This window comes from Oncorhynchus tshawytscha, linkage group LG27 (assembly GCF_018296145.1).
Source record: "Oncorhynchus tshawytscha isolate Ot180627B linkage group LG27, Otsh_v2.0, whole genome shotgun sequence".
NCBI classification, from domain to species: domain Eukaryota; kingdom Metazoa; phylum Chordata; class Actinopteri; order Salmoniformes; family Salmonidae; genus Oncorhynchus; species Oncorhynchus tshawytscha.
This window is the reverse complement of record NC_056455.1, coordinates 18,417,463-18,437,463: the sequence shown is the minus strand read 5'-3', so window position 1 is coordinate 18,437,463 and position 20,001 is coordinate 18,417,463. Positions and strand designations below refer to the sequence as shown.

Genomic DNA, 20,001 nt, shown 5'->3' with positions numbered 1-20,001 from the left:
AAAGGACAAATATAAATACTGTCATTGGGACAAACCAATAATAACAGATAGGATGGAGGAGAAACAAGCAAGGGCAAGATAATGTAGTGGGGCGTTTCGGGCCTCACCAGTGGCTGCGCTACAGGTGTAGATGGGGGATATGCCATTGTAGATTAGGAGACAGCAGTTGGCAATTCATTATTGGGTCAACCTACAGGGACATGGGGTGTCGCATCCTGCAAAGGGATTTTACAGGCATGCTGGGAACATGAGCGAAGACAGAACACAAGCTTTAGGTGGGTAATAGCCAGGCGAAGGAGATGGGACTGTAATGAAGGGAGCTCAGTCTGACCGTAGCTATTCCTGTAAATCCACAATGGCTACTCCGGCCTCCAGTAGTTGATCTAGAAGTGCTGATGAGACTACAGAAAGATAGGGAGGGTGTTGATCCATCTGATTTGTTTAAGAGATGTCTGGATACTGTGTATCAGGATTATATGGCCGTTTACACAGATGGTTCAGGACGTACTGGGTCAGCGTTTGCGGTGCAGGAATGTGGGGTGGCAGTCAGGAAACGTATTACAGATTATCTGGCTATATATAAGGCAGAGTTGATAGCCATACTGTTGGCCTTGCAGTGGGTGGAGAAAGTCAAGCCAGACAGAGTAGTTATTTGCTCTGATTCATGTGCAGTGTTGATGAGTCTCCAGTCCTTTAGGTCACGTAGCAGACAATGCCATGTTTAATGAGGGTCTACAAACCCATGGCAAGATTAGACAGATGGGTATACAGATAAGATTTACTTGGGTCCCAGCCCATGTGGGGGTGGAGGGGAACGAGGCAGTTGATGTACTGGCTAAACAAGCACTTAGTAGTGGGGAGCAAGGCAGAGGCAACACGCCTGATATGGACAGTGATGGTGCAGAGATGGCAGGAACAGTGTAATAGAGATACGAAGGGGAGGCATTTATTTCAAGTAAAGAGGCAAGTCAGGGAGGGGAGGACGCACATTTATAATTCTAACAGCTTTTTTGTTGGCAGAGTATTTAAATGTCTTAAAATATAGTTCAATTTCTTTTTGCAAGGGAAGAAGAAGAATAACCAAGCAAGAACCGTGGTCAGACTAATGGAAGGCGTGTCTTGTCACGGCAGACGAATCGGGTTGGTTTACTTGTTCCTAGCTCGATAGCTTTGTCAAGTTAGCTAACAGCAGCTCACGGCTGTGGACAGCATGTCCATTCAACACTTAGGGAAACAGGCAACATGCCATGAAATCCCATCAAATTCACAACGCAGATAGATACCCGTTATAGCTACGCTATAAACTGGAGGTTAGTATCAAGCTTTGACATGTTTTATCTTCTGTTTTGCGATATTTAGTCAGCTAGCTAGTGTCTGTTAGCCAGCTAGCTAGTGTCTGTTAGCCAGCTAGCTAGCCTTAGCTATCAAGCATCTTGAATTGGGGAGGGCTGGCATGTGTTCCTGTTTTGCCATTAGATTAGCTACTCTACTGTACATGCATGGTCGCTCATGTAACGTTAGCTACCTAGGTATGTTCCACAACAAATGTTTTGTGAGCTTTTTATAATTGAGAAAGGAGCACGACAACATGTTTTTGTTTTTTTTCGTTTTTTTTTAGCACGACAACATGTCCGTGTGTTAGTCCTTCATCATCATTATATCACCACGCCAACAAGGCTACAAAGTCAGATTTGCTGACTGGGTGGAGATGTATCTTTGTGGGTGTAGTGCAAACATGAGATGCAGTACAGTGCAATATTACAGTTACTTAGCTTTCAGAAAAACATGTTGATCAAACTCAGGCACTTACAATTTTTGAGGTGCATTTTCCAATCTGTTATGTGCATAATCCCAACAGGGTGGACATGTAAAAACTAAATTAGCCATTTCTCTGTGAGTGAGAGATTGAACTAGCACAGTGGTTCCCAAACTTTTTATAGTCCCGTCCCCTTCAAACATTCAACCTCCAGCTGTACCCCCTCTAGCACCAGGGTCAGTGCACTCTACAATGTTTTTTTTTTTGCCATCATTGTAAGACTGCCACACACACACTATACGATAGATTTATTAAACATAAGAATGAGTGTGAGTTTTTGTCACAACCTGGCTTGTGGGAAGTGACAAAGAGCTCTTATAGGACCAAAGCACAAATAATAATATATATCTCTTTATTTAACCATCTTACATATAAAACCTTATTTGTTAATTGAAAATTGTGACTAACTCATCACAGGTTAATGAGAAGGTTGTGCTTGAAAGGATGCACATAATTCTGCAATGTTGGGCTGTATTGGAGAGTCTGTCTTAAATAATTTTCCACACACAGTCTGTGCCTGTATTTAGTTTTCATGCTGGTGAGGGCTGAGAATCCACTCTCACATTCTCAAGTACGTGGTTGCAAAGGGAATCAGTGTTTTTAACAGCGCAATTTGCCAAAGTAGGATACTCTGAGCACAGCTCAATCCAGAAATTTTGATGAGGCTCTCTTGTTCAGATATTGGTAAGTGGACTGGAGGCTGGCATGAAAGGGATAACGAATTCAGTTGTTTGTATCATCTGTTTTGGGAAAGTACCTGCATAATTGCGCACCCAACTCACTCAGGTGCTTCACTATATTCCATTTGACATTGTCCGTAAGCTTGAGTTAATTTGCACACAAAAAAATCATACAATGGTGGAAAGACCTGTGTGTTGTCCTTGTTAATCGAGACAGAGAAGAGCTCCAACTTCTTAATCATAGCATCAATTTTGTCCTGCATATTGAATATAGTTGCAGAGTCCCTGTAATCCTAGATTCAGATCATTCAGGCGAGAAAAAACATCACCCAGATGGGCCAGTCGTGTGAGAAACTCATCATCATGCAAGCGGTCAGATAAGTGAAAATTATGCTCAGTGAAGAACTTTAAGCTTATCTCTCAATTTAAAAAGAATTGTCAATACTTTGCCCCTTGATAACCAGCGCACTTCTGTATGTTATAAAAGCGCTACGTTATAAAAGCGTTACGTGGTCTCTGCCCAAGTCATTGCATATTGCAGAAAATACATGAGTTCAGGGGCCTTGCTTTAACAAAGTTAACCATTTTCACTGTAGTGTCCAAAATGTCTTTCAAGCTGTCAGGCATTCCTAGTGGTTAGACCATTGGACTAGTAACCAAAAGGTTGAAAGATCAAATCCCCAAGCTGACAAGGTAAAAATCTGTCGTTCTGCCCCTGAACAAGGCAGTTAACCCACTGTTCCTAGGCTGTCATTGAAAATAAGAATTTGTTCTTAACTGACTTGTCTAGTTAAATAAAGATAAAATAAAAAAATTCCCTTGGCAGCAAGAGCCTCTCAGCAACACATTTGATCATATGCTTGAGATGGCTCCCTCTGATCAAGAACTGGGCTAGAAATGTTTATAAATCTCCTCTAGAAACAATTAGCCCTATGTTAGTGGTACTGTAAAGAGAGAGGTAGATGTTCTCTCTTGTTGCTTTCTAGACTCTTTCATTCATAATCTGCCAATTATTAATGCATCTTCGTATACACGTTTGATATCACCCATTTCAATTTGCCATTTGTTATCACCCATTTTCAATTCGTCAGGTTCTAATCCCCCCCGCTGTCTGTATTGAATGTGGGCTTAGTCAATCTTCTGTGGATAGTAGTTTTTAAGTTACCAGACGTGCTATTGTATCGGTGAGGTGTTGTGGGAGTGTGTGGGGTTTGAAAACTGGGTGTAGTAGCTAGGAGAGGGGAGACGTGCACACAACAGATACCTTATCTTAGTGTGTCAAGCGCTCTATTATAACCCCTCCTATCCCACATGAACGAGGCTACTGTACGTCTAGTCACTATCACTTAGAAATAGACTCCTGAATAACAAGATGTTTGTCATTTGGACTAGTAGTGGCTGTTGGCTATTCAAGGACCACTAAGACACACTTTTGGATAATATGCAGGAGCCTAGGATTAGGCTAAGCTTAAGCTTTACAATAGTCATGCTGTTGTCCAGGCAGTGACCAGGCTGGCTGTCTTGCCCTGAGGACATTCTGTATTTTGTCTCAGTAATCAGGCACAGTTTGACAGAGTATAGCCTATCTCAAAGCAGAGGCACTCCCCAACAGCCTTGTTTATTTCACATATAATGGAATCTGTCAAGCACTAACTAGCCTCTCATTAAAAGAGAGAACTAAAGTAACACTATGACAATGACATTTGAATAGTGTGGTTAAAGTTGATGTTTTCTGTCTCCCTGTCTGTCTCAGGTGGTCAGGATGGGGGAAGGGCCTGTTACCCCCTCAGCTGGGATCACTCCAGTGCAGCAGATGCTGGCCTCTGGCACTGGGGCGCTGCTCACATCAGTGTTCGGTAAGATCAATGTCCAATAGAGGGGCACAACAACAAACATGTCCTCTCTGCCAATAAATAAATAAACCTATCTAGGGAAATTTAGGGGAACCAGTAAAAGCACAGATTGCAAACAACAAGATGGTGGACTGAACACAGCTATGTAGACTACCTCAAGATAAAAACATAATATTCAAAATCAGTAAGTTAGACTAAATATTAGCACCTTCAATCTGGATAACAACACAAAACAAATCATAAGACTAGAGAAATGTATCAACAAATATGATGAAAACAAGCAACACCCAAACATGGCAGAGAGTAAGACAGGGGAACCTACTTCAAAACGAAAACGTGACTCTTCTACAGACACAGACAATTTAATATTTTCACCACCGGGAATGGTAAAGGACAAAACCGATCTGTTAAAATCAATAAATGACAAACTGGGTATACTTGAACTAGTCGGTGTTGGTCAATTTCTTCAACAGATGATCAGGTCTATATAATTATCAAACTTTTATATATATATATATATCAGTTGATGTCGGAAGTTTACATACACCTTAGCCAAATACATTTAAACTCAGTTTTTCACAATTCCTGACATTTAATCCTAGTAAAAATTCCCCGTCTTAGGTCAGTTAGGATCACAACTTTATTTTAAGAATGTGAAGTGTCAGAATAATAGTCGTGATTTATTTCAGATTGTATTTCTTTCATCACATTGCCAGTGTGTCAGAAGGTTTACATACACTCAATTAGTATTTGGTAGCATTGCCTTTAAATTGTTTTAACTTGGGTCAATTGTTTTGGGTAGCCTTCCACAAGCTTCCCACAATAAGTTGGGTGAATTTTGGCCCATTCTTCCTGACAGAGCTGGTGTAACTGTCAGGTTTGTAGGCTTCCTTGCTCGCACACACTTTTTCCTGTTCTGCCCACACATTTTCTATAGGATTCAGGTCAGGGCTTTGTGATGGCCACTCCAATACCTTGAATTTGTTGTCCTTAGGCCATTTTGCCACAACTTTGGAAGTATGCATGGGGTCATTGTCCATTTGGAAGACCCATTTGCGACCAAGTTTTAACTTCCTGACTGATGTCTTAAGATGTTGCTTCAATATATCCACATAATTTTCCATCCTCATGATGCCATCTATTTTGAAGTGCACCAGTCCCTCCTACAGCAAAGCACCCCCACAACATGATGCTGCCACTCCCGTGCTTCACAGTTGGGATGGTGTTCTTCAACTTGCAAGCCTCCCCATTTTTCCTCCAAACATAACGATGGTCATTATGGTCAAACAGTTCTATTTTTGTTTCATCAGACCAGAGGACATTTCTCCAAAAAGTACGATCTTTGTCCCTATGTGTAAACAATTGTACACTAAGTTGACTGTGCTTTTAAACAGCTTGGAAAATTCCCAGAAATTATGTAATGGCTTTTGAAGCTTCTGATAGGCTAATGGACATAATTTGAGTCAATTGAAGGTGTACTTGTAGATGTATTTCAAGGCCTACCTTCAAACTCAATGCCTCTTTGCTTGATATTATGGGAAAATCTAAAGAAATCAGTCAAGACCTCAGAAAAAAATGTAGACCTCCACAAGTCTGGTTCATCCTTGGGAGCAATTTCCAAATGCCTGAAGGTACCACGTTCATCTGTTTAAACAACAGTACGCCAGTATAAACACCATGGGACCACGCAGCAGTCATACCGCTCAGGAAGGAGACGTGTTCTGTCTCCTAGAGATGAACGTACTTTGGTGCAAAAAGTGCAAATCAATCCCAGAACAACAGCAAAGGACATTGTGAAGATGCTGGAGGAAACAGGTACAAAAGTATCTATATCCTCAGTAAAACGACTCCTATATTGATATAACCTGAAAGGCCGCTTAGCAAGAAATAAGCCACTGCTCCAAAACCACCATAAAAAGCCAGACTACGGTTTGCAACTGCACATGGGGACAAAGATTGTACTTTTTGGAGAAATGTCCTCTGGTCTGATAAAACAAAAATAGAACAGGACAACAAAGTCAAGGTATTTTAGTCGTCATCACAAAGCCCTGACCTCAATCCCATAGAACATTTGTGGAACTGAAAAAGCGTGTGTGAGCAAGGATGTCTACAAACCTGACTCAGTTACACCAGCTCTGTCAGGAGGAATGGGCCATAATTCGCCCAACGTATTGTAGGAAGCTTGTGGAAGGCTACCTGAAAAGTTTGACCCAAGTTAAACAATTTAAAGTCAATGCTAACAAATACTAATTGAGTGCATGTAAACTTCTGACCCACTGGGAATGTGATGAAAGAAATAAAAGCTGAAATAAGTCATTCTTTCTAATATTATTCTGACATTTCACATTCTTAAAATAGGAGAATTTTTACTAGGATTAAATGTCAGCAATTGTGAAACTGAGTTTGAATATGTATCTCAGCAAACAAAACGAAACGTCCCTTTTTCAGGACCCTGTCTTTCAAAGATAATTCGTAAAAATCCCAAACTTCACAGATCTTCATTCTAAAAGGTTTAAACACTGTTTCCCAATCTTGTTAAATGAACCATAAACAATTAATGAACATGCACCTCTGGAACGGTCGTTAAGACACTAACAGCTTTCAGACGGTAGGCAATTAATAAGGTCACAGTTATGAAAACTTAGGACACTAAAGAGGCCTTTCTACTGACTCTGGAAAAACACCAAAAGAAAGATGCCCAGGGTCCCTGCTCATCTGCGTGAACGTGTCTTAGGCACAGAAGCCTCACAAGTCCTCAACTGGCCGCTTCATTAAATAGTGCCTGTAAAACACCAGTCTCAATGTCAACAGTGATGAGGCGACTCCAGGATGCTGGCCTTCATGAATGTCTCGTATGCTGTGTGATGGCACGAACAAATTAATGATTGATTGATGCAGTAGCCTATATAACTATAGAAATATAGGCCTAAGAAAGTTACAGTACACAGGATGTGGTCTTAGGCCTACAGCTCGATGGTGGTTATACAAGGCTGCTATTCTAAGCCTATGTCATTATTTATTATTATAATGATGATCATAATAATAGTAATGATAACAATAAGGAGATCCAGAAATAGGAGTGTTATTAATATTATTTTTCGGACAATTTTGAACAGTGTAAACACTAAATAATACCAGAGAAGTCTGATTTAATCAACAATAGTCAGTGTAAAAATGGGTAAAGGTACAAGGCTATGTACATATCTGGCTGTGTTGGCAAAATCACTACATATCCCATCGCACCTAGCGAGGAGAGGCTGCCTGTTGTCACAGTTCCAAGACCAGTCGGAAATGTCCAGCTAACCCTATGCCAATGACGCCGGTGAATCTGAAAACTGATGTTGGGTCCATTTTAAGTAGCAATGATATCCTTCTCCACCATCTTACGACAGATTTCACAAAACAGTCATGACTGTTCAAAAAACAAAAAAAACTTTTCTTTCCAGCAAATTATAACTATTGTAGCAAAGGAGTTTTGAAGTTAAGGGTGCAATATTTCTGAAGTTTGGCAATGAGGACAAAAACTAGCATAGTTCATTAGCCAGCTAGTTTAGCCAGGGAAAATGAGCTCGGACCTAGTGTGCATGTGTGCATGTGCCCCAGGCAAATTCAGGAGACATATTATAGATTTTATGCCCTGATATCAGGAGCTGGTGGCGAAAAGTGAGATTAAACAATTCAGAGACTGAAACAAATAAATCAGATGACAAATATTTAAGGAGAGTGAATCGATATACCGTACTGAAATCAATTGTAACAAAGCTATATTAGATACTGTCTCTACAGAATTAGCTAACTTGTTGACCACGCTGATTTTCATCAGGTTACGGGCTGTATTACGATTCATGATATCAAGACTTGATCTGCACTCTTTTAGCTGTTGAAAAATGAAATATTTGTTTTTTAAAAAAAAGAAAGTATTTGTATAAAAACGATTAAATGTTATTAAATATGTACAGAATTTACATGAGCTCTCTGCCTAGCCTGCCACTAGGTGCCATGGCAACTGTAGAACTAGGATGAAATGTTCCATGTTCATGGGTGACCGAAGCCTCCACTATACTACAACACAGGAGTTTGCCACAACTGCATCAGAGGCTGTCACTGGTTCACTTTGTGTGTCCATCTGAGCTCCACTCCAGTCTGGTTGTACAGGTTGAGATCTGGCTAGTTTGACCAGACTCCAAAGCCTGCGGAACAAGTGTCCAAGCCTTGTGTGTAGGGACAGCCCCCCCCACACAGACTTTTTCAGAGAAGACACCGTTCTTGTAGAACACTATTCCATTTTCCCAGATCCACACACACTGCACCTCACACAAACATACGCTCACACTCATGTATGCAGATGTTCCAATGACGAGACCCACGATGGGTGTTAATAGATCAGTATAATTGAATCTGTCTCTCTTTCACAGTCACACCACTGGACGTGGTGAAGATAAGGCTGCAGGCCCAGCAAACACCATTCTATCAAGGTAGAACACTAACAGATAACATTCACTGCTTATACGATGAGTCTGCTTATTGCTTCTTACCATTGCGGGGATAGTCTAAGTCAGTGGTTCTTAACCTTGTTGGAGGTACTGAACCCCACCAGTTTCATATGCGCATTCACCGAACCCTTCTTAATTGGAAAAATAAAATATGATTTTTTCAAATTCAAAACATAGGTATATATTTTACTGGTGCACAAAATGAACCGTGCATCAACATCACTGTGTTCAAAGAACAAAATAATCAAAACATGATTTTCACACAAAAACATAATAATGAATATTTACTGCAAATCAGTGTGACTTCTGCTGTTGCCTTTCAGAGACCAGTTCAGAAATGTGCGGCTTCACCTTGGCAAGTGCCACTCTCATGTCTCATGATGTCATGCCTCTCATGTCATTTTCGCAACGAAGTCTGTTACTTTTCTTGGTTTTTATGTCCAGCTTCCAAAAGGATTTGCTCGCAAAGATATGTTGTAACAAACGGTATAAAAATCTCCAGGGCTTTCTTAGCAATAACAGGGTACGTTACCATTTGTTGACACCAAAAGGTTGAAAGCGTTGTTGTTCTGAAGAGCTGCTGTTGAACCTGGCTCTGCTGAATTTCAATGATCTCATCGAGGTATTCATCATTGACATCTGTTGTCTCAACACTAAACGTGAACGGCTGTCTCACCCATGCTGGATATGACTCTCTTGTAGGGAAGTATCCGTCGAGAGACTTTGCAAGCTCATCTAAGTGCGTGGCAATTGCTTGCTTCAGTTCCGCGGGTACAGAAATGTCTCCGATTCCAGATACATCTTCGATCTTACTTACACAGTCGTCCAGCAGGGGAAAGTTTGCGAAGTTATCGTTCTCTGTTCGTCGTTTCCATAACAGTAGCTTTTTTGAAAAGCCTTCAGGTTTTCCTCCGCTTCGATGATGTTGACTCCACCGCCCTGCATCTTTTTTGAGATGATTGAGAGCTGCGAAGATATCAGCCATGTACGCTAAAATGAGAATGAACTCAGAATTTTTGTAGCAATCTGCATGACAATGTTGGTGCTCTTGCAGAAACAGGGCTAATTCCACACGCACGGCAAAAACACGATTCAGCACCTGTCCCCGGGATAACCACCGGACGTTAGAATGGTACAGAAGTACGTCGAATTCAGAGCCCATTTCTTTACACAGCTCACTGAAGATGCGGTGCCTCAGAGCACTAGTTCGCACATAGTTCACGCATTCCACTACAATTTTTAATACTTCTGCCAGTTTTGGAGGCAAGGTTTTTGTTGCCAACGCATGCCTGTGCAGAATACAATGCGTAACAATGATGTGTGGTGCATCGGCTTTCACTAGCGCACCAAAACCAAACTTTCTGCCCAGCATGACTGGAGCTCCGTCCGAACAAACTGCAGAAACCATATCCCACGAAAGATTGTTGTCTTTGAAGAAGTCATCCACAAGTTTCTTCACATCGGCTGCCTTAGTTGTTGTTGTAAGAGGCTTACAAAATAAAAAATCTTCCTTTATCACGTTGTCTTTCACATAGCGCACGAATACAGCAAGCTGGCTTAGATTGGAAACGTCTGTGGTCTCATCGAGTTGAAGGCTGAATTTTGCCGGGCTTGAAATCAGATCTGCAACTACTTGAGCCAAGATGTCTTAGCTCATGTCCTCTATTCTGTCGCTGATGGTGTCATTTGAAAGAGGAATTTGGGATAACTTAACTTCAGCCTCTTTTCCCAGCATGATATTCGCCATCTTCAACACAGCTGGTTTTATGAGTGTTTCACCAATGGTGTGTGGTTTGCCCTGCTTTGCGATCAGGTAAGCAACTTCGTACAATGCTGTGAGGATCAGTTTGTTGATAGGTACAAAGCCGAGAACAGACAGAGTAGCCTTTTCATCGAATCTGGCTCTCTTCACCTTGAATTCAGCGAGCGTTGTGTTCTTGTATTTTCCATCTCCATGCAGCTTAAGGAAGTGTTCTCTTAGTTTTGCCGGTGCTAGACTAGAATTGCTCAACTTGGCATTGCAAATCATGCAGTTAGGACGCTGACTCCCATCACGTTCCGTTATACATGTGAATCCATATTGTACATATTCGTCTGACCCCTTTCTTTTTTTGCTCGACATAGTAAGTATGAAGGGATTCAAATATTAATAAAGAAATCACAAGACGTACCATCACGACAGTCATAAGTCGACTACTGAGAGCACCAAATTCCCTGCAGCACAGATGGGCCAAGCGATGTAGCGTGATCACCTGCAGCCAATGATGGCCAAGCGGGGCATGTCATCACAAATCATATGAGTCCGATGTGTGTCTTGACCTCCGCCGAACCCCTGAGACTGACTCACCGAACCCCTGGGGTTCGATCGAACCCAGGTTAAGAACCACTGGTCTAAGTATTAGATGTTTATGTCCCCACCCCTGAAAACTGGGGCGGCAGGTAGCCTAGTGGTTAGCGCATTGGGCCAGTAACCGAAAGGTTGCTAGATTGAATCCCCGAGCTGACGTGGTATAAATCTGTTGTTCTGCCCCTGAACAAGGCAGTTAACCCACTGTTCATAGGCCGTCATTGTAAATAAGAATTTGTTCTTCACTGACTTTTCTAGTTAAATAAAAAAATAAAAATTAAATAAATAAACTCAACTGCACTGTCATCACTTTCCCTGTGAGAGACTACATTCAGCCTCTTGCCCATCTGCTCCCTAAGGCTAAATAATAGAAGAGGGGTTGAAGTAAAGGGGGTTTAGAAGTCCTTATGTCGGCAATGTTGACCTTCGGCAGCCATGTCGGGCTACATTTAGTGGAATGTGAGACATGCTTTAGCTTTTCTCTGCTCAAATGCTTATTTTGTGTGTCTTGTGCTCTTTCATTCTCTCCATCTCTGTTTCTATCTCTCTCTTTGCTTTGTTTCATAGCTTTAGCTGCTGACTCTGCTTCATGGAGTGGTGTAATCCGCCCCTCCAAATGTGAGTAAACCCGCCGGCGCCGCTCACTGCATGCCCAGACTTTGCCCAGTCTGACTGACTACATGTGCCTATCTGGCACTGCTCTGCCAATATGACCTACTAACAAACTAGGTTTCCTGGGAAAACAAAACAAATGCGCTTTAACCATAGTCTGAGCAAATTGATTTTGAAATCTTTGGCAATTATATGTACCCTCTATTAGAGGTTGACCGATTATGATTTTTCAACGCCGATACCGATTATTGGAGGGCCGAAACCGCAGATGGCGATTAATCGGCCGATTAAAAAAAATATATATATGTGTGTGTTTTTTATTTGTAATAATGACAATTACAACAATACTGAATTAACACTTATTTTAACTTAATATAAAACATCAATAAAATCAATTTAGCCTCAAATAAATAATGAAACATGTTCAATTTGGTTTAAATAATGCAAAAACAAAGTGTTGGAGAAGAAAGTAATATGTGCCATGTAAAAAAGCTAACGTTTAAGTTCCTTGCTCAGAACATGAGAACATATGAAAGTTGGTGGTTCCTTTTAACACGAGACTTCAATATTCCAAGGTAAGAGGTTTTAGGTTGTAGTTAATATAGTATTTATAGGACTATCTCTCTATACCATTTGTATTTCATATACCTTTGACTATTGGATGTTCTTATAGGCACTATAGTATTGCCAGTGTAACAGTATAGCTTCCGTCCCCCTCCTCGCCCCTACCTGGGCTCGAACCAGGAACACATCGACAACAGCCACACTCGAAGCATCGTTACCCATCGCTCCACAAAAGCCGCGGCCCTTGCAGCGCAAAGGGAATAACTACTCCAAATCTAAAAGCGAGTGACGTTTGAAACAGTATTAGCGCACACCCAGCTAACTAGCTAGCCATTTCGCATTGGTTACACCAGCCATTAGGCTGATAGGCTTGAAGTCATAAACAGCGCTGTGCTTGCGAAGAGCTGCTGGCAAAACACACGAAAGTGCTGTTTGAATGAATGATTACGGGCCTGCTGCTGCTCAGTCAGACTGCTCTATAAATCAGACTTAATTATAACATAATAACACACAGATATACGAGCCTTTGGTCATTAATATGATCGAATCCGGAAACTATCATTTCGAAAACAAAACGTTTATTATTTCAGTGAAATACGGAACCGTTACTTACGTAAAATTCTGGCAAATTCGTTCGCAATGAGCCAGGCGGCCCAAACTGTTGCATATACCCTGACTCTGCGTGCAATGAACGCAAGAGAAATGACACAATTTCACCTGGTTAAAATTGCCTGCTAAACTGGATTAGTAGTTATAACTAGTGATTATGATTGATTGTTTTTATAAGTTTAATGCTAGCTAGCAATTTACCTTGGCTTCTACTGCATTCGCTTACCTTGGCTTCTACTGCATTCGCGTAACAGGCAGGCTACTCGTGGAGTGCAATTGTTAGAGCGTTGGACAAGTTAACTGTGCGGTTGCAAGATTGGAACCCCTGAGCTGACAAGGTAATAATCTGTTGTTCTGCCCCTGAACAAGGCAGTTAACCCACAGTTCCTAGGCAGTCATTGAAAATAAGAACGTGTTCTTAACTGACTTGCCTAGTTAAATAAAAGGTATCAAAAAATTTAAAAAATTACAATTGGAAATCGGCGCCCAAAAATACAGTTTTTCCGATTGTTATAAAAACTTGAAATCGCCCGCAATTAATCGGCCATTCCGATTAATCGGTCGACCTCTACCCTCTATGTCTATTAGAGGTTGGCGGATTAATCGGAATGGCCGATTTTAATTACGGCCGATTTTCAAGTTTTCATAACAATCGGAAATCGATGCAATGCTGGGGGCTGTATAATCGATGCAATGCTGGGGGCTGTATAATCGATGCACCGCTGGGGGATGTATAATCGGCGCGCCGTTGGAGGATGTATAATCGGCGCACCGCTGGGGGATGTATAATCGGCATACCGCTGGGGGATGTATAATCGGTGCACCGCTGGGGGATGTATAATCGATGCACCGCTGGGGGATGTATAATCGGCGCACCGCTGGGGGATGTATAATCGGCGCACCGCTGGGGATGTATAATCGGCGCACCGCTGGGGGATGTATAATCGGCGCACCGCTGGGGATGTATAATCGATGCACCGCTGGGGGATGTATAATCGGCGCACCGCTGGGGGATGTATAATCGGCGCACCGCTGGGGGATGGGATGCTGGGGATGTAATCGGCGCACCGCTGGGGATGTATAATCGGCGCACCGCTGGGGATGTATAATCGGCGCACCGCTGGGGATGTATAATCGGCGCACCGCTGGGGGATGTATAATTGGCGCAACGCTGGGGGATGTATAATCGGCGCACCGCTGGGGGATGATTTAACAAAAGGACATTTGCGAAAAAAGCACAATCGTTGCACGACTGTACCTAACCATAAACATCAATGCCTTTCTTAAAATCAATACATAGAAGTATATATTTTTAAACCTGCATATTTAGCTAAAAGAAATCCAAGTTAGCAGGCAATATTAACCAGGTGAAATTGTGTCACTTCTCTTGCGTTCATTGCACGCAGAGTCAGGGTATATGCAACAGTTTGGGCAGCCTGGCTCATTGCGAACTAATTTGCCAGAATTTTACGTAATTATGACATAACATTGAAGGCTGTACAATGTAACAAGAATATTTAGACTTTGGGATGCCACCCGTTAGATAAAATACCAAATGGTTCCGTATTTCACTGAAATAATAAACGTTTTGTTTTCAAAATGATAGTTTCCAGATTCTACCATATTAATGACCAAAGGCTCATATTTCTGTGTGTTATTATGTTATAATTAAGTCTATGATTTGATATTTGATATTTGAGCAGTCTGACTGAGCGACGGTAGGCAGCAGCAGGCTCGTAAACATTCATTCAAACAGCACTTTCGTGCGCTCTTCGCAAGCACAGCGCTGTTTATGACTTCAAGCTTATCAGCCTAATGGCTGGTGTAACCGATGTGAGCGGGGTGCGAGTTAATAGTGTTTCAAACGTCACTCGCTCTGAGACTTGGAGTAGTTATTCCCCTTGCTCTGCAAGGGCTGCGGCTTTTGTGGAGCGATGGGTAACGCTACTTCGAGGGTGGCTGTTGTCGATGTGTTCCTGGTTCGAGCCCAGGTAGGGGCTGTTAAGTTCATGTTTTAAGTATCCCAATATTTCTGTTATTACGGGGCTATCACTCAGTCAAGAGTGAGCATGCGCAGGAAGTCTGGTAGTTGATGGACCTAGCCTTGAGTGTAATGGCGACCTTTGAGGGTGTTCATACAGTATAGTAAACTTTGTTAAACTGGAACCTTGTCGTTGTGTCATTTCGAGTTAACAGGGGCGAGGAGAGGGACGATGAAAAACGATGAAAATAAAACCTAATATAACTCAAACGGAAAGCATTTGCATTTTTGCGTAGTCCAGGCAGTGCTGAGAGGGATCTGGTGAAGATAATGTTGTGTAATAACAGTATAATGTGGAACATAAACTGATGGAACATTTTAATACAGTTACACTGGCAATACTAAAGTGCCTATAAGAACATCCAATAGTCAAAGGTATATGAAATACAAATGGTATAGAGAGAAATAGTCCTATAAATACTATATTAACTACAACCTAAAACCTCTTACCTTGGAATATTGAAGTCTCATGTTAAAAGGAACCACCAACTTTCATATGTTCTCATGTTCTGAGCAAGGAACTCAAACGTTAGCTTTTTTACATGGCACATATTGCACTTTTACTTCTCTAACACTTTGTTTTTGCATTATTTAAACCAAATTGAACGTTTTATTTATTTGAGGCTAAATGGATTTTTATTGATGTATTATATAAAGTTAAATTAAGTGTTCATTCAGTATTGTTGTAATTGTCAGTATTACAAATACATTTTTTTTTAAACTGGCCGATTAATCGGTATCGGCTTTTTGGGGTCCTCCAATCGGTAACGGCGTTGAAAAATCATAATCGGTCGACCTCTAATGTGTATATATATATGTGTGTGTGTGTGTAACTTCATACTCTTCCTCAGTGCACCCTCATACTCTCATCTGAATGATTATATGGGCTACAGCCTTGGCGCTCTCTCTATCTCTCCACTCAGCTACACCATAACTCACTCTGAACATTTTATAAAGAAAACTAAGGGAAATTTGCCCAGATATTGTAACCAGCTAGTTAGTATTAGCATATTGAACTTCACAAGGAAATGATGTGGTAACAATGAGTGCTTTCTGGTACTTGAAAGATTTCAACATGATTCATAGCTACTGAGTATCAAATTGTGCCTTGTGGTACTTGTGTTTATGAATCTCAAAGAAACAAACAAGTAGTTCATAGGTTATACTGTATAACACTTATTTTACTATGTAATTTTCTATTACTAGAGGAGCTTGTTTGTTTGTTTATAGATTTCTCCTCAAATACTTTGCCTTGGATTGACCATTTGCCAATACCTAAAATAAGGCAAACACTAGTAGTCCAGAGCAGGCCTTGGCTAGAGCAGCCTTGGTGTTATCACCCCCAGTGTCTGTCTGACCGGTCATTGCCATAACCTCTGTTATTAATAGCTTATCTAACCTCTGTCATGGACACCCTCACATCAATATAAGTTCAACTATTGACTGAAAAACAAACTGTTAAAGTATTTATTTTTTTACCAATGTCATTATTTTACAGAACTATTGAATATCCATTCATTTGACATAGAACTAGAAGCTATAGATGTATCAAACGGACATACTGTAATTACACATGAATGCGTGCCCTACAGAGACGCCAACGTTTGGCATTACTCCCAGTAGGTTCACATTTACCTATCTATAGTATAGATAGAAGTAGAGCATCATGTCTCATACAGTAACATATTAACCAGTATGGTTGTTTTGGTGACCCTGTTCTTGTGTTTTGTCTCTCAGGGAAGTGCTTCCTGTATTGTAATGGCCTGATGGATCACATCTATGTGTGTCAGTATGGGGCCAGCTGCACCAGCTGGTACAAAACACCAACCCACTTCAGTGGCACCCTGGTAAGAGACTCAGAACCCTCTTATTCGCTCCCACCAACACAGCACAACATCACCTGGTTTGACATCGTTAAAACACTGGATGGGGAACGACCTGTCTTTTGAAGTCCCAAATGTTTGTATTTTTTTGGAACTCCACAGTTCCCAAGGACAAACACGGTGTGGTGTTTGTTTTTTTCAGGATGCTTTTGTGAAGATCACGCGCAACGAGGGGGTCAGGTCTCTGTGGAGCGGGCTGCCTCCCACACTGTGAGTCACTGGAGTATTTCAAGTACATGTATTTGTAATAAAGAACGGTAACAAGAGCGATCAGTCCTTGATCGTATAAAAGAGAAACTCAGAACTATGACTTCATGGTTTCAATTTCAGTGTGTTGTTTTGCACCTAATCATGTAACAGCTTGCAGAGCTTTGAGATTGACAGACTCTTGCTGTTTGTGTACAGGGTGATGGCGGTGCCTGCCACGGTCATCTACTTCACCTGCTATGACCAGCTCAGAGACTTACTGCGCTACGGCATGGGGTTCCAAGGCAACTACATCCCCCTGGTGGCTGGGGGTCTCGCTAGACGTAAGTGGACTACATGGGACGGGGGTTCACAATGTCTTGAAGTTGATTAAGTCTTGATTATGATACAGTTCAGTTGTCACACACCACACTAAGAATGTAGATATATGATAATGCCATTATTACATTGTTCCCTTCTGTAATGTGTTTGTTGCTGCCCCTCTTCCGTTGACTCCCCTGTGTCTGTGTGTTCTCCAGTGGGAGCAGTGAGTGTGATCAGCCCATTAGAGCTGGTGCGTACCAAGATGCAGTCCCGGAAGCTGACCTACAGCGAGCTGAGGGTGTGTATCCGCTCTAGTGTTGCCCAGGATGGCTGGCTGTCCCTGTGGAGGGGCTGGGGACCCACCGTCCTACGAGACGTCCCCTTCTCAGGTGAGACTTCACCTCCATGGACGTTATGTCACTAACCATTTATCTGTAACTGCTAGAGCTTAGTTGGACTGGTTGATAGTAGTTGGCGGGTTACATAATGAAGACCGCCTGTTTGGGTGAATAATAAATATTATCTTCGGTGTGATAATGTTTCTCAGTGACTTTTCAACCTGACTGTTTTTCTGTGTGTGCAGCCCTTTACTGGTTCAACTATGAGCTGGTAAAGGCCCAGCTGTGTGATCAGTACAATGTGTCTCAGGCCACCTTCTCCATCAGCTTCACAGCAGGGGCCATCTCTGGAGCTGTGAGTATCTCATTAATACCACTACTGGGATTTTACAATGCATGTTAAGCAGATGTCTTCTATTAGATTTCATGAAGAAGATGATGGATGCTTTGTACATTGCAAGGTGTATACAGCTAAATAGTTTAAATTATTATTTTAATAATATTATAATATTATTATTATTTCCCCCGCTCCTATTCTTTTCAGTTTACTGTAAGTGAGGCAGAGGTGTGTTTTATTATAGGTAGATCATTGACAAATATGGAGAAGAGTTGAGTGTGCTATCTCTCACCAGGACAGGAAAGCCAGTTGTAACACAGATGTTATTTGTATTTATGACAGAAAGAGGCCATGATAAATCAAATAAAATGCCTCTCCCTGCTGAAAACAGGCCTATGTTTGTTTAGAGAGATTCTCTCGTGTGAGAGAAGTGGACACACTTACTTAGCCTAGATCTGTAGTAAAACAGGAAGTTCCCTGTGTCAAATCATGGCAGTTCGACAGTCCTCTCATGAGTTATTATAAGGGTTGAGTTGACACCAGAAAAAAATAGAGAATTGCTGTGTCATTGTGACAACCATTAGACTGTTGATAATTGATAACAGGTGGACCCCCTGGTTAAAGGCTGTTTTTAGTGTTTCACCTGTCTAGTTACATAACGTACTGCTGATCAATAGATCAGGGGGTAAGTTATGTTGATTTCGCTGGGTATTGCTCTTGATTTCACTGGGTATTGCTTATAGAGAGTGTGTCTATTGTCTTCTGTCCCAGGTGGCTGCCATCATGACTCTACCTTTTGACGTGGTGAAGACACGAAGACAGATCCAACTGGGAGAGATGGAGACACTGGGAGGTGTGTAATTACAGGGTCTTATGTACTCATATGGCCATTCACGTCTGAAATCGTATTTTATCATCTCTGATAGAACATAGGATTGCCCACTAAATCTCTGTCTTTCTCCCCTTCCTCCTAGTCCCTGTGAAGAATCACACATCCACATGGCATATCATGAGGGGAATTTGGGCTGAATCGGGATACAGGGGGCTCTTTGCAGGTAAGTCCAAAGGATATATAAAAGGTATATATTTGCAATGCCTGAAGTGCTGGCATAGTAAGCAGTCTGAATGGATGACTAAATCAGGTAAATTGTGTCTCTTTATCCCCCTCAGGTTTCCTACCCAGGGTGATCAAAGTTGCCCCAGCCTGTGCTGTCATGATCAGCACCTATGAGTTTGGGAAAATCTTCTTCCAGAAGATAAACCTTGACCGGGAGCAACAGGCCTGCTGAGGGGCTGTGTGTGTGGAGAAGCAGGGTTGGCTACCTTCTTCTGGGGCAGAATGGGAAGAGACTATTAGCAGCAGCCAATGCACAGGCTTTTTTGTCTGTTTTCTAGCCCTTTCTATTGGCCCACAGGGAGGCTACTCCTACAACTGTGAATACTGTCATAAGTGTATCCATGAATGTGTCCATTAGTTAAATTCAGAACTGTGGGGGAACGGCCCTGTGACCTGGCTTATTCAGACTTTAGCATGCTTTCCTTGCACGCTAAAAGGTGTTCATATTTGCTAGTACAGCCCCCTGCTGTTCATACCTGGGAGAACACTTCTAACAACAACCCTAAAAAAACTGCATGCAAAGTAATCCATTCAATCAAGACCTTCCCTTCAACTAGTAGCCCAGACCAAATGCATGGCTGAGCTGAGATGAGTGGATATTCTTAATGTAGCATTCTCTCATATTGATTTGTCATCTGACCAATGGTAGCCTACTATTCAATGTCCATTTTTGTGATGGGAACAAATACCAGGTGGGTTACCATGGCTCATTCCCCCTAGGATGAGAACTGGGTTTTATGAGTTAATTTGGTACATGTTATTCAATCAACTGAAATACTTCAGACAAAACAGCTGGCAAAT

At 41.7% G+C, this 20,001-nt stretch overlaps 1 protein-coding gene across 5 annotated transcripts; it reads left to right on the top strand.

The window, feature by feature from the left end:
• The first annotated feature begins 54 nt into the window (after positions 1 to 54).
• Positions 55 to 19,911, top strand: LOC112258895 (solute carrier family 25 member 39-like). Of its 5 annotated transcripts, XM_024433540.2 has the most exons (13): positions 55 to 275; positions 1,070 to 1,140; positions 4,250 to 4,352; positions 8,765 to 8,824; positions 11,757 to 11,807; positions 16,753 to 16,862; positions 17,041 to 17,108; positions 17,304 to 17,428; positions 17,624 to 17,797; positions 17,992 to 18,101; positions 18,855 to 18,936; positions 19,058 to 19,138; positions 19,254 to 19,911. In XM_024433540.2, exons 3-13 carry the CDS (start codon positions 4,259 to 4,261, stop codon positions 19,370 to 19,372), a joined length of 1,074 nt encoding a protein of 357 aa, XP_024289308.1. In that variant the 5' UTR covers positions 55 to 275; positions 1,070 to 1,140; positions 4,250 to 4,258; the 3' UTR covers positions 19,373 to 19,911. The 5 variants fall into 5 exon arrangements, with proteins under 5 accessions (XP_024289308.1, XP_024289307.1, XP_042163281.1 ...); XM_024433539.2 differs by lacking the exon at positions 1,070 to 1,140; XM_042307347.1 differs by lacking the exon at positions 55 to 275 and having other exon boundaries at positions 971 to 1,140.
• The last annotated feature ends 90 nt before the right edge of the window (positions 19,912 to 20,001 follow it).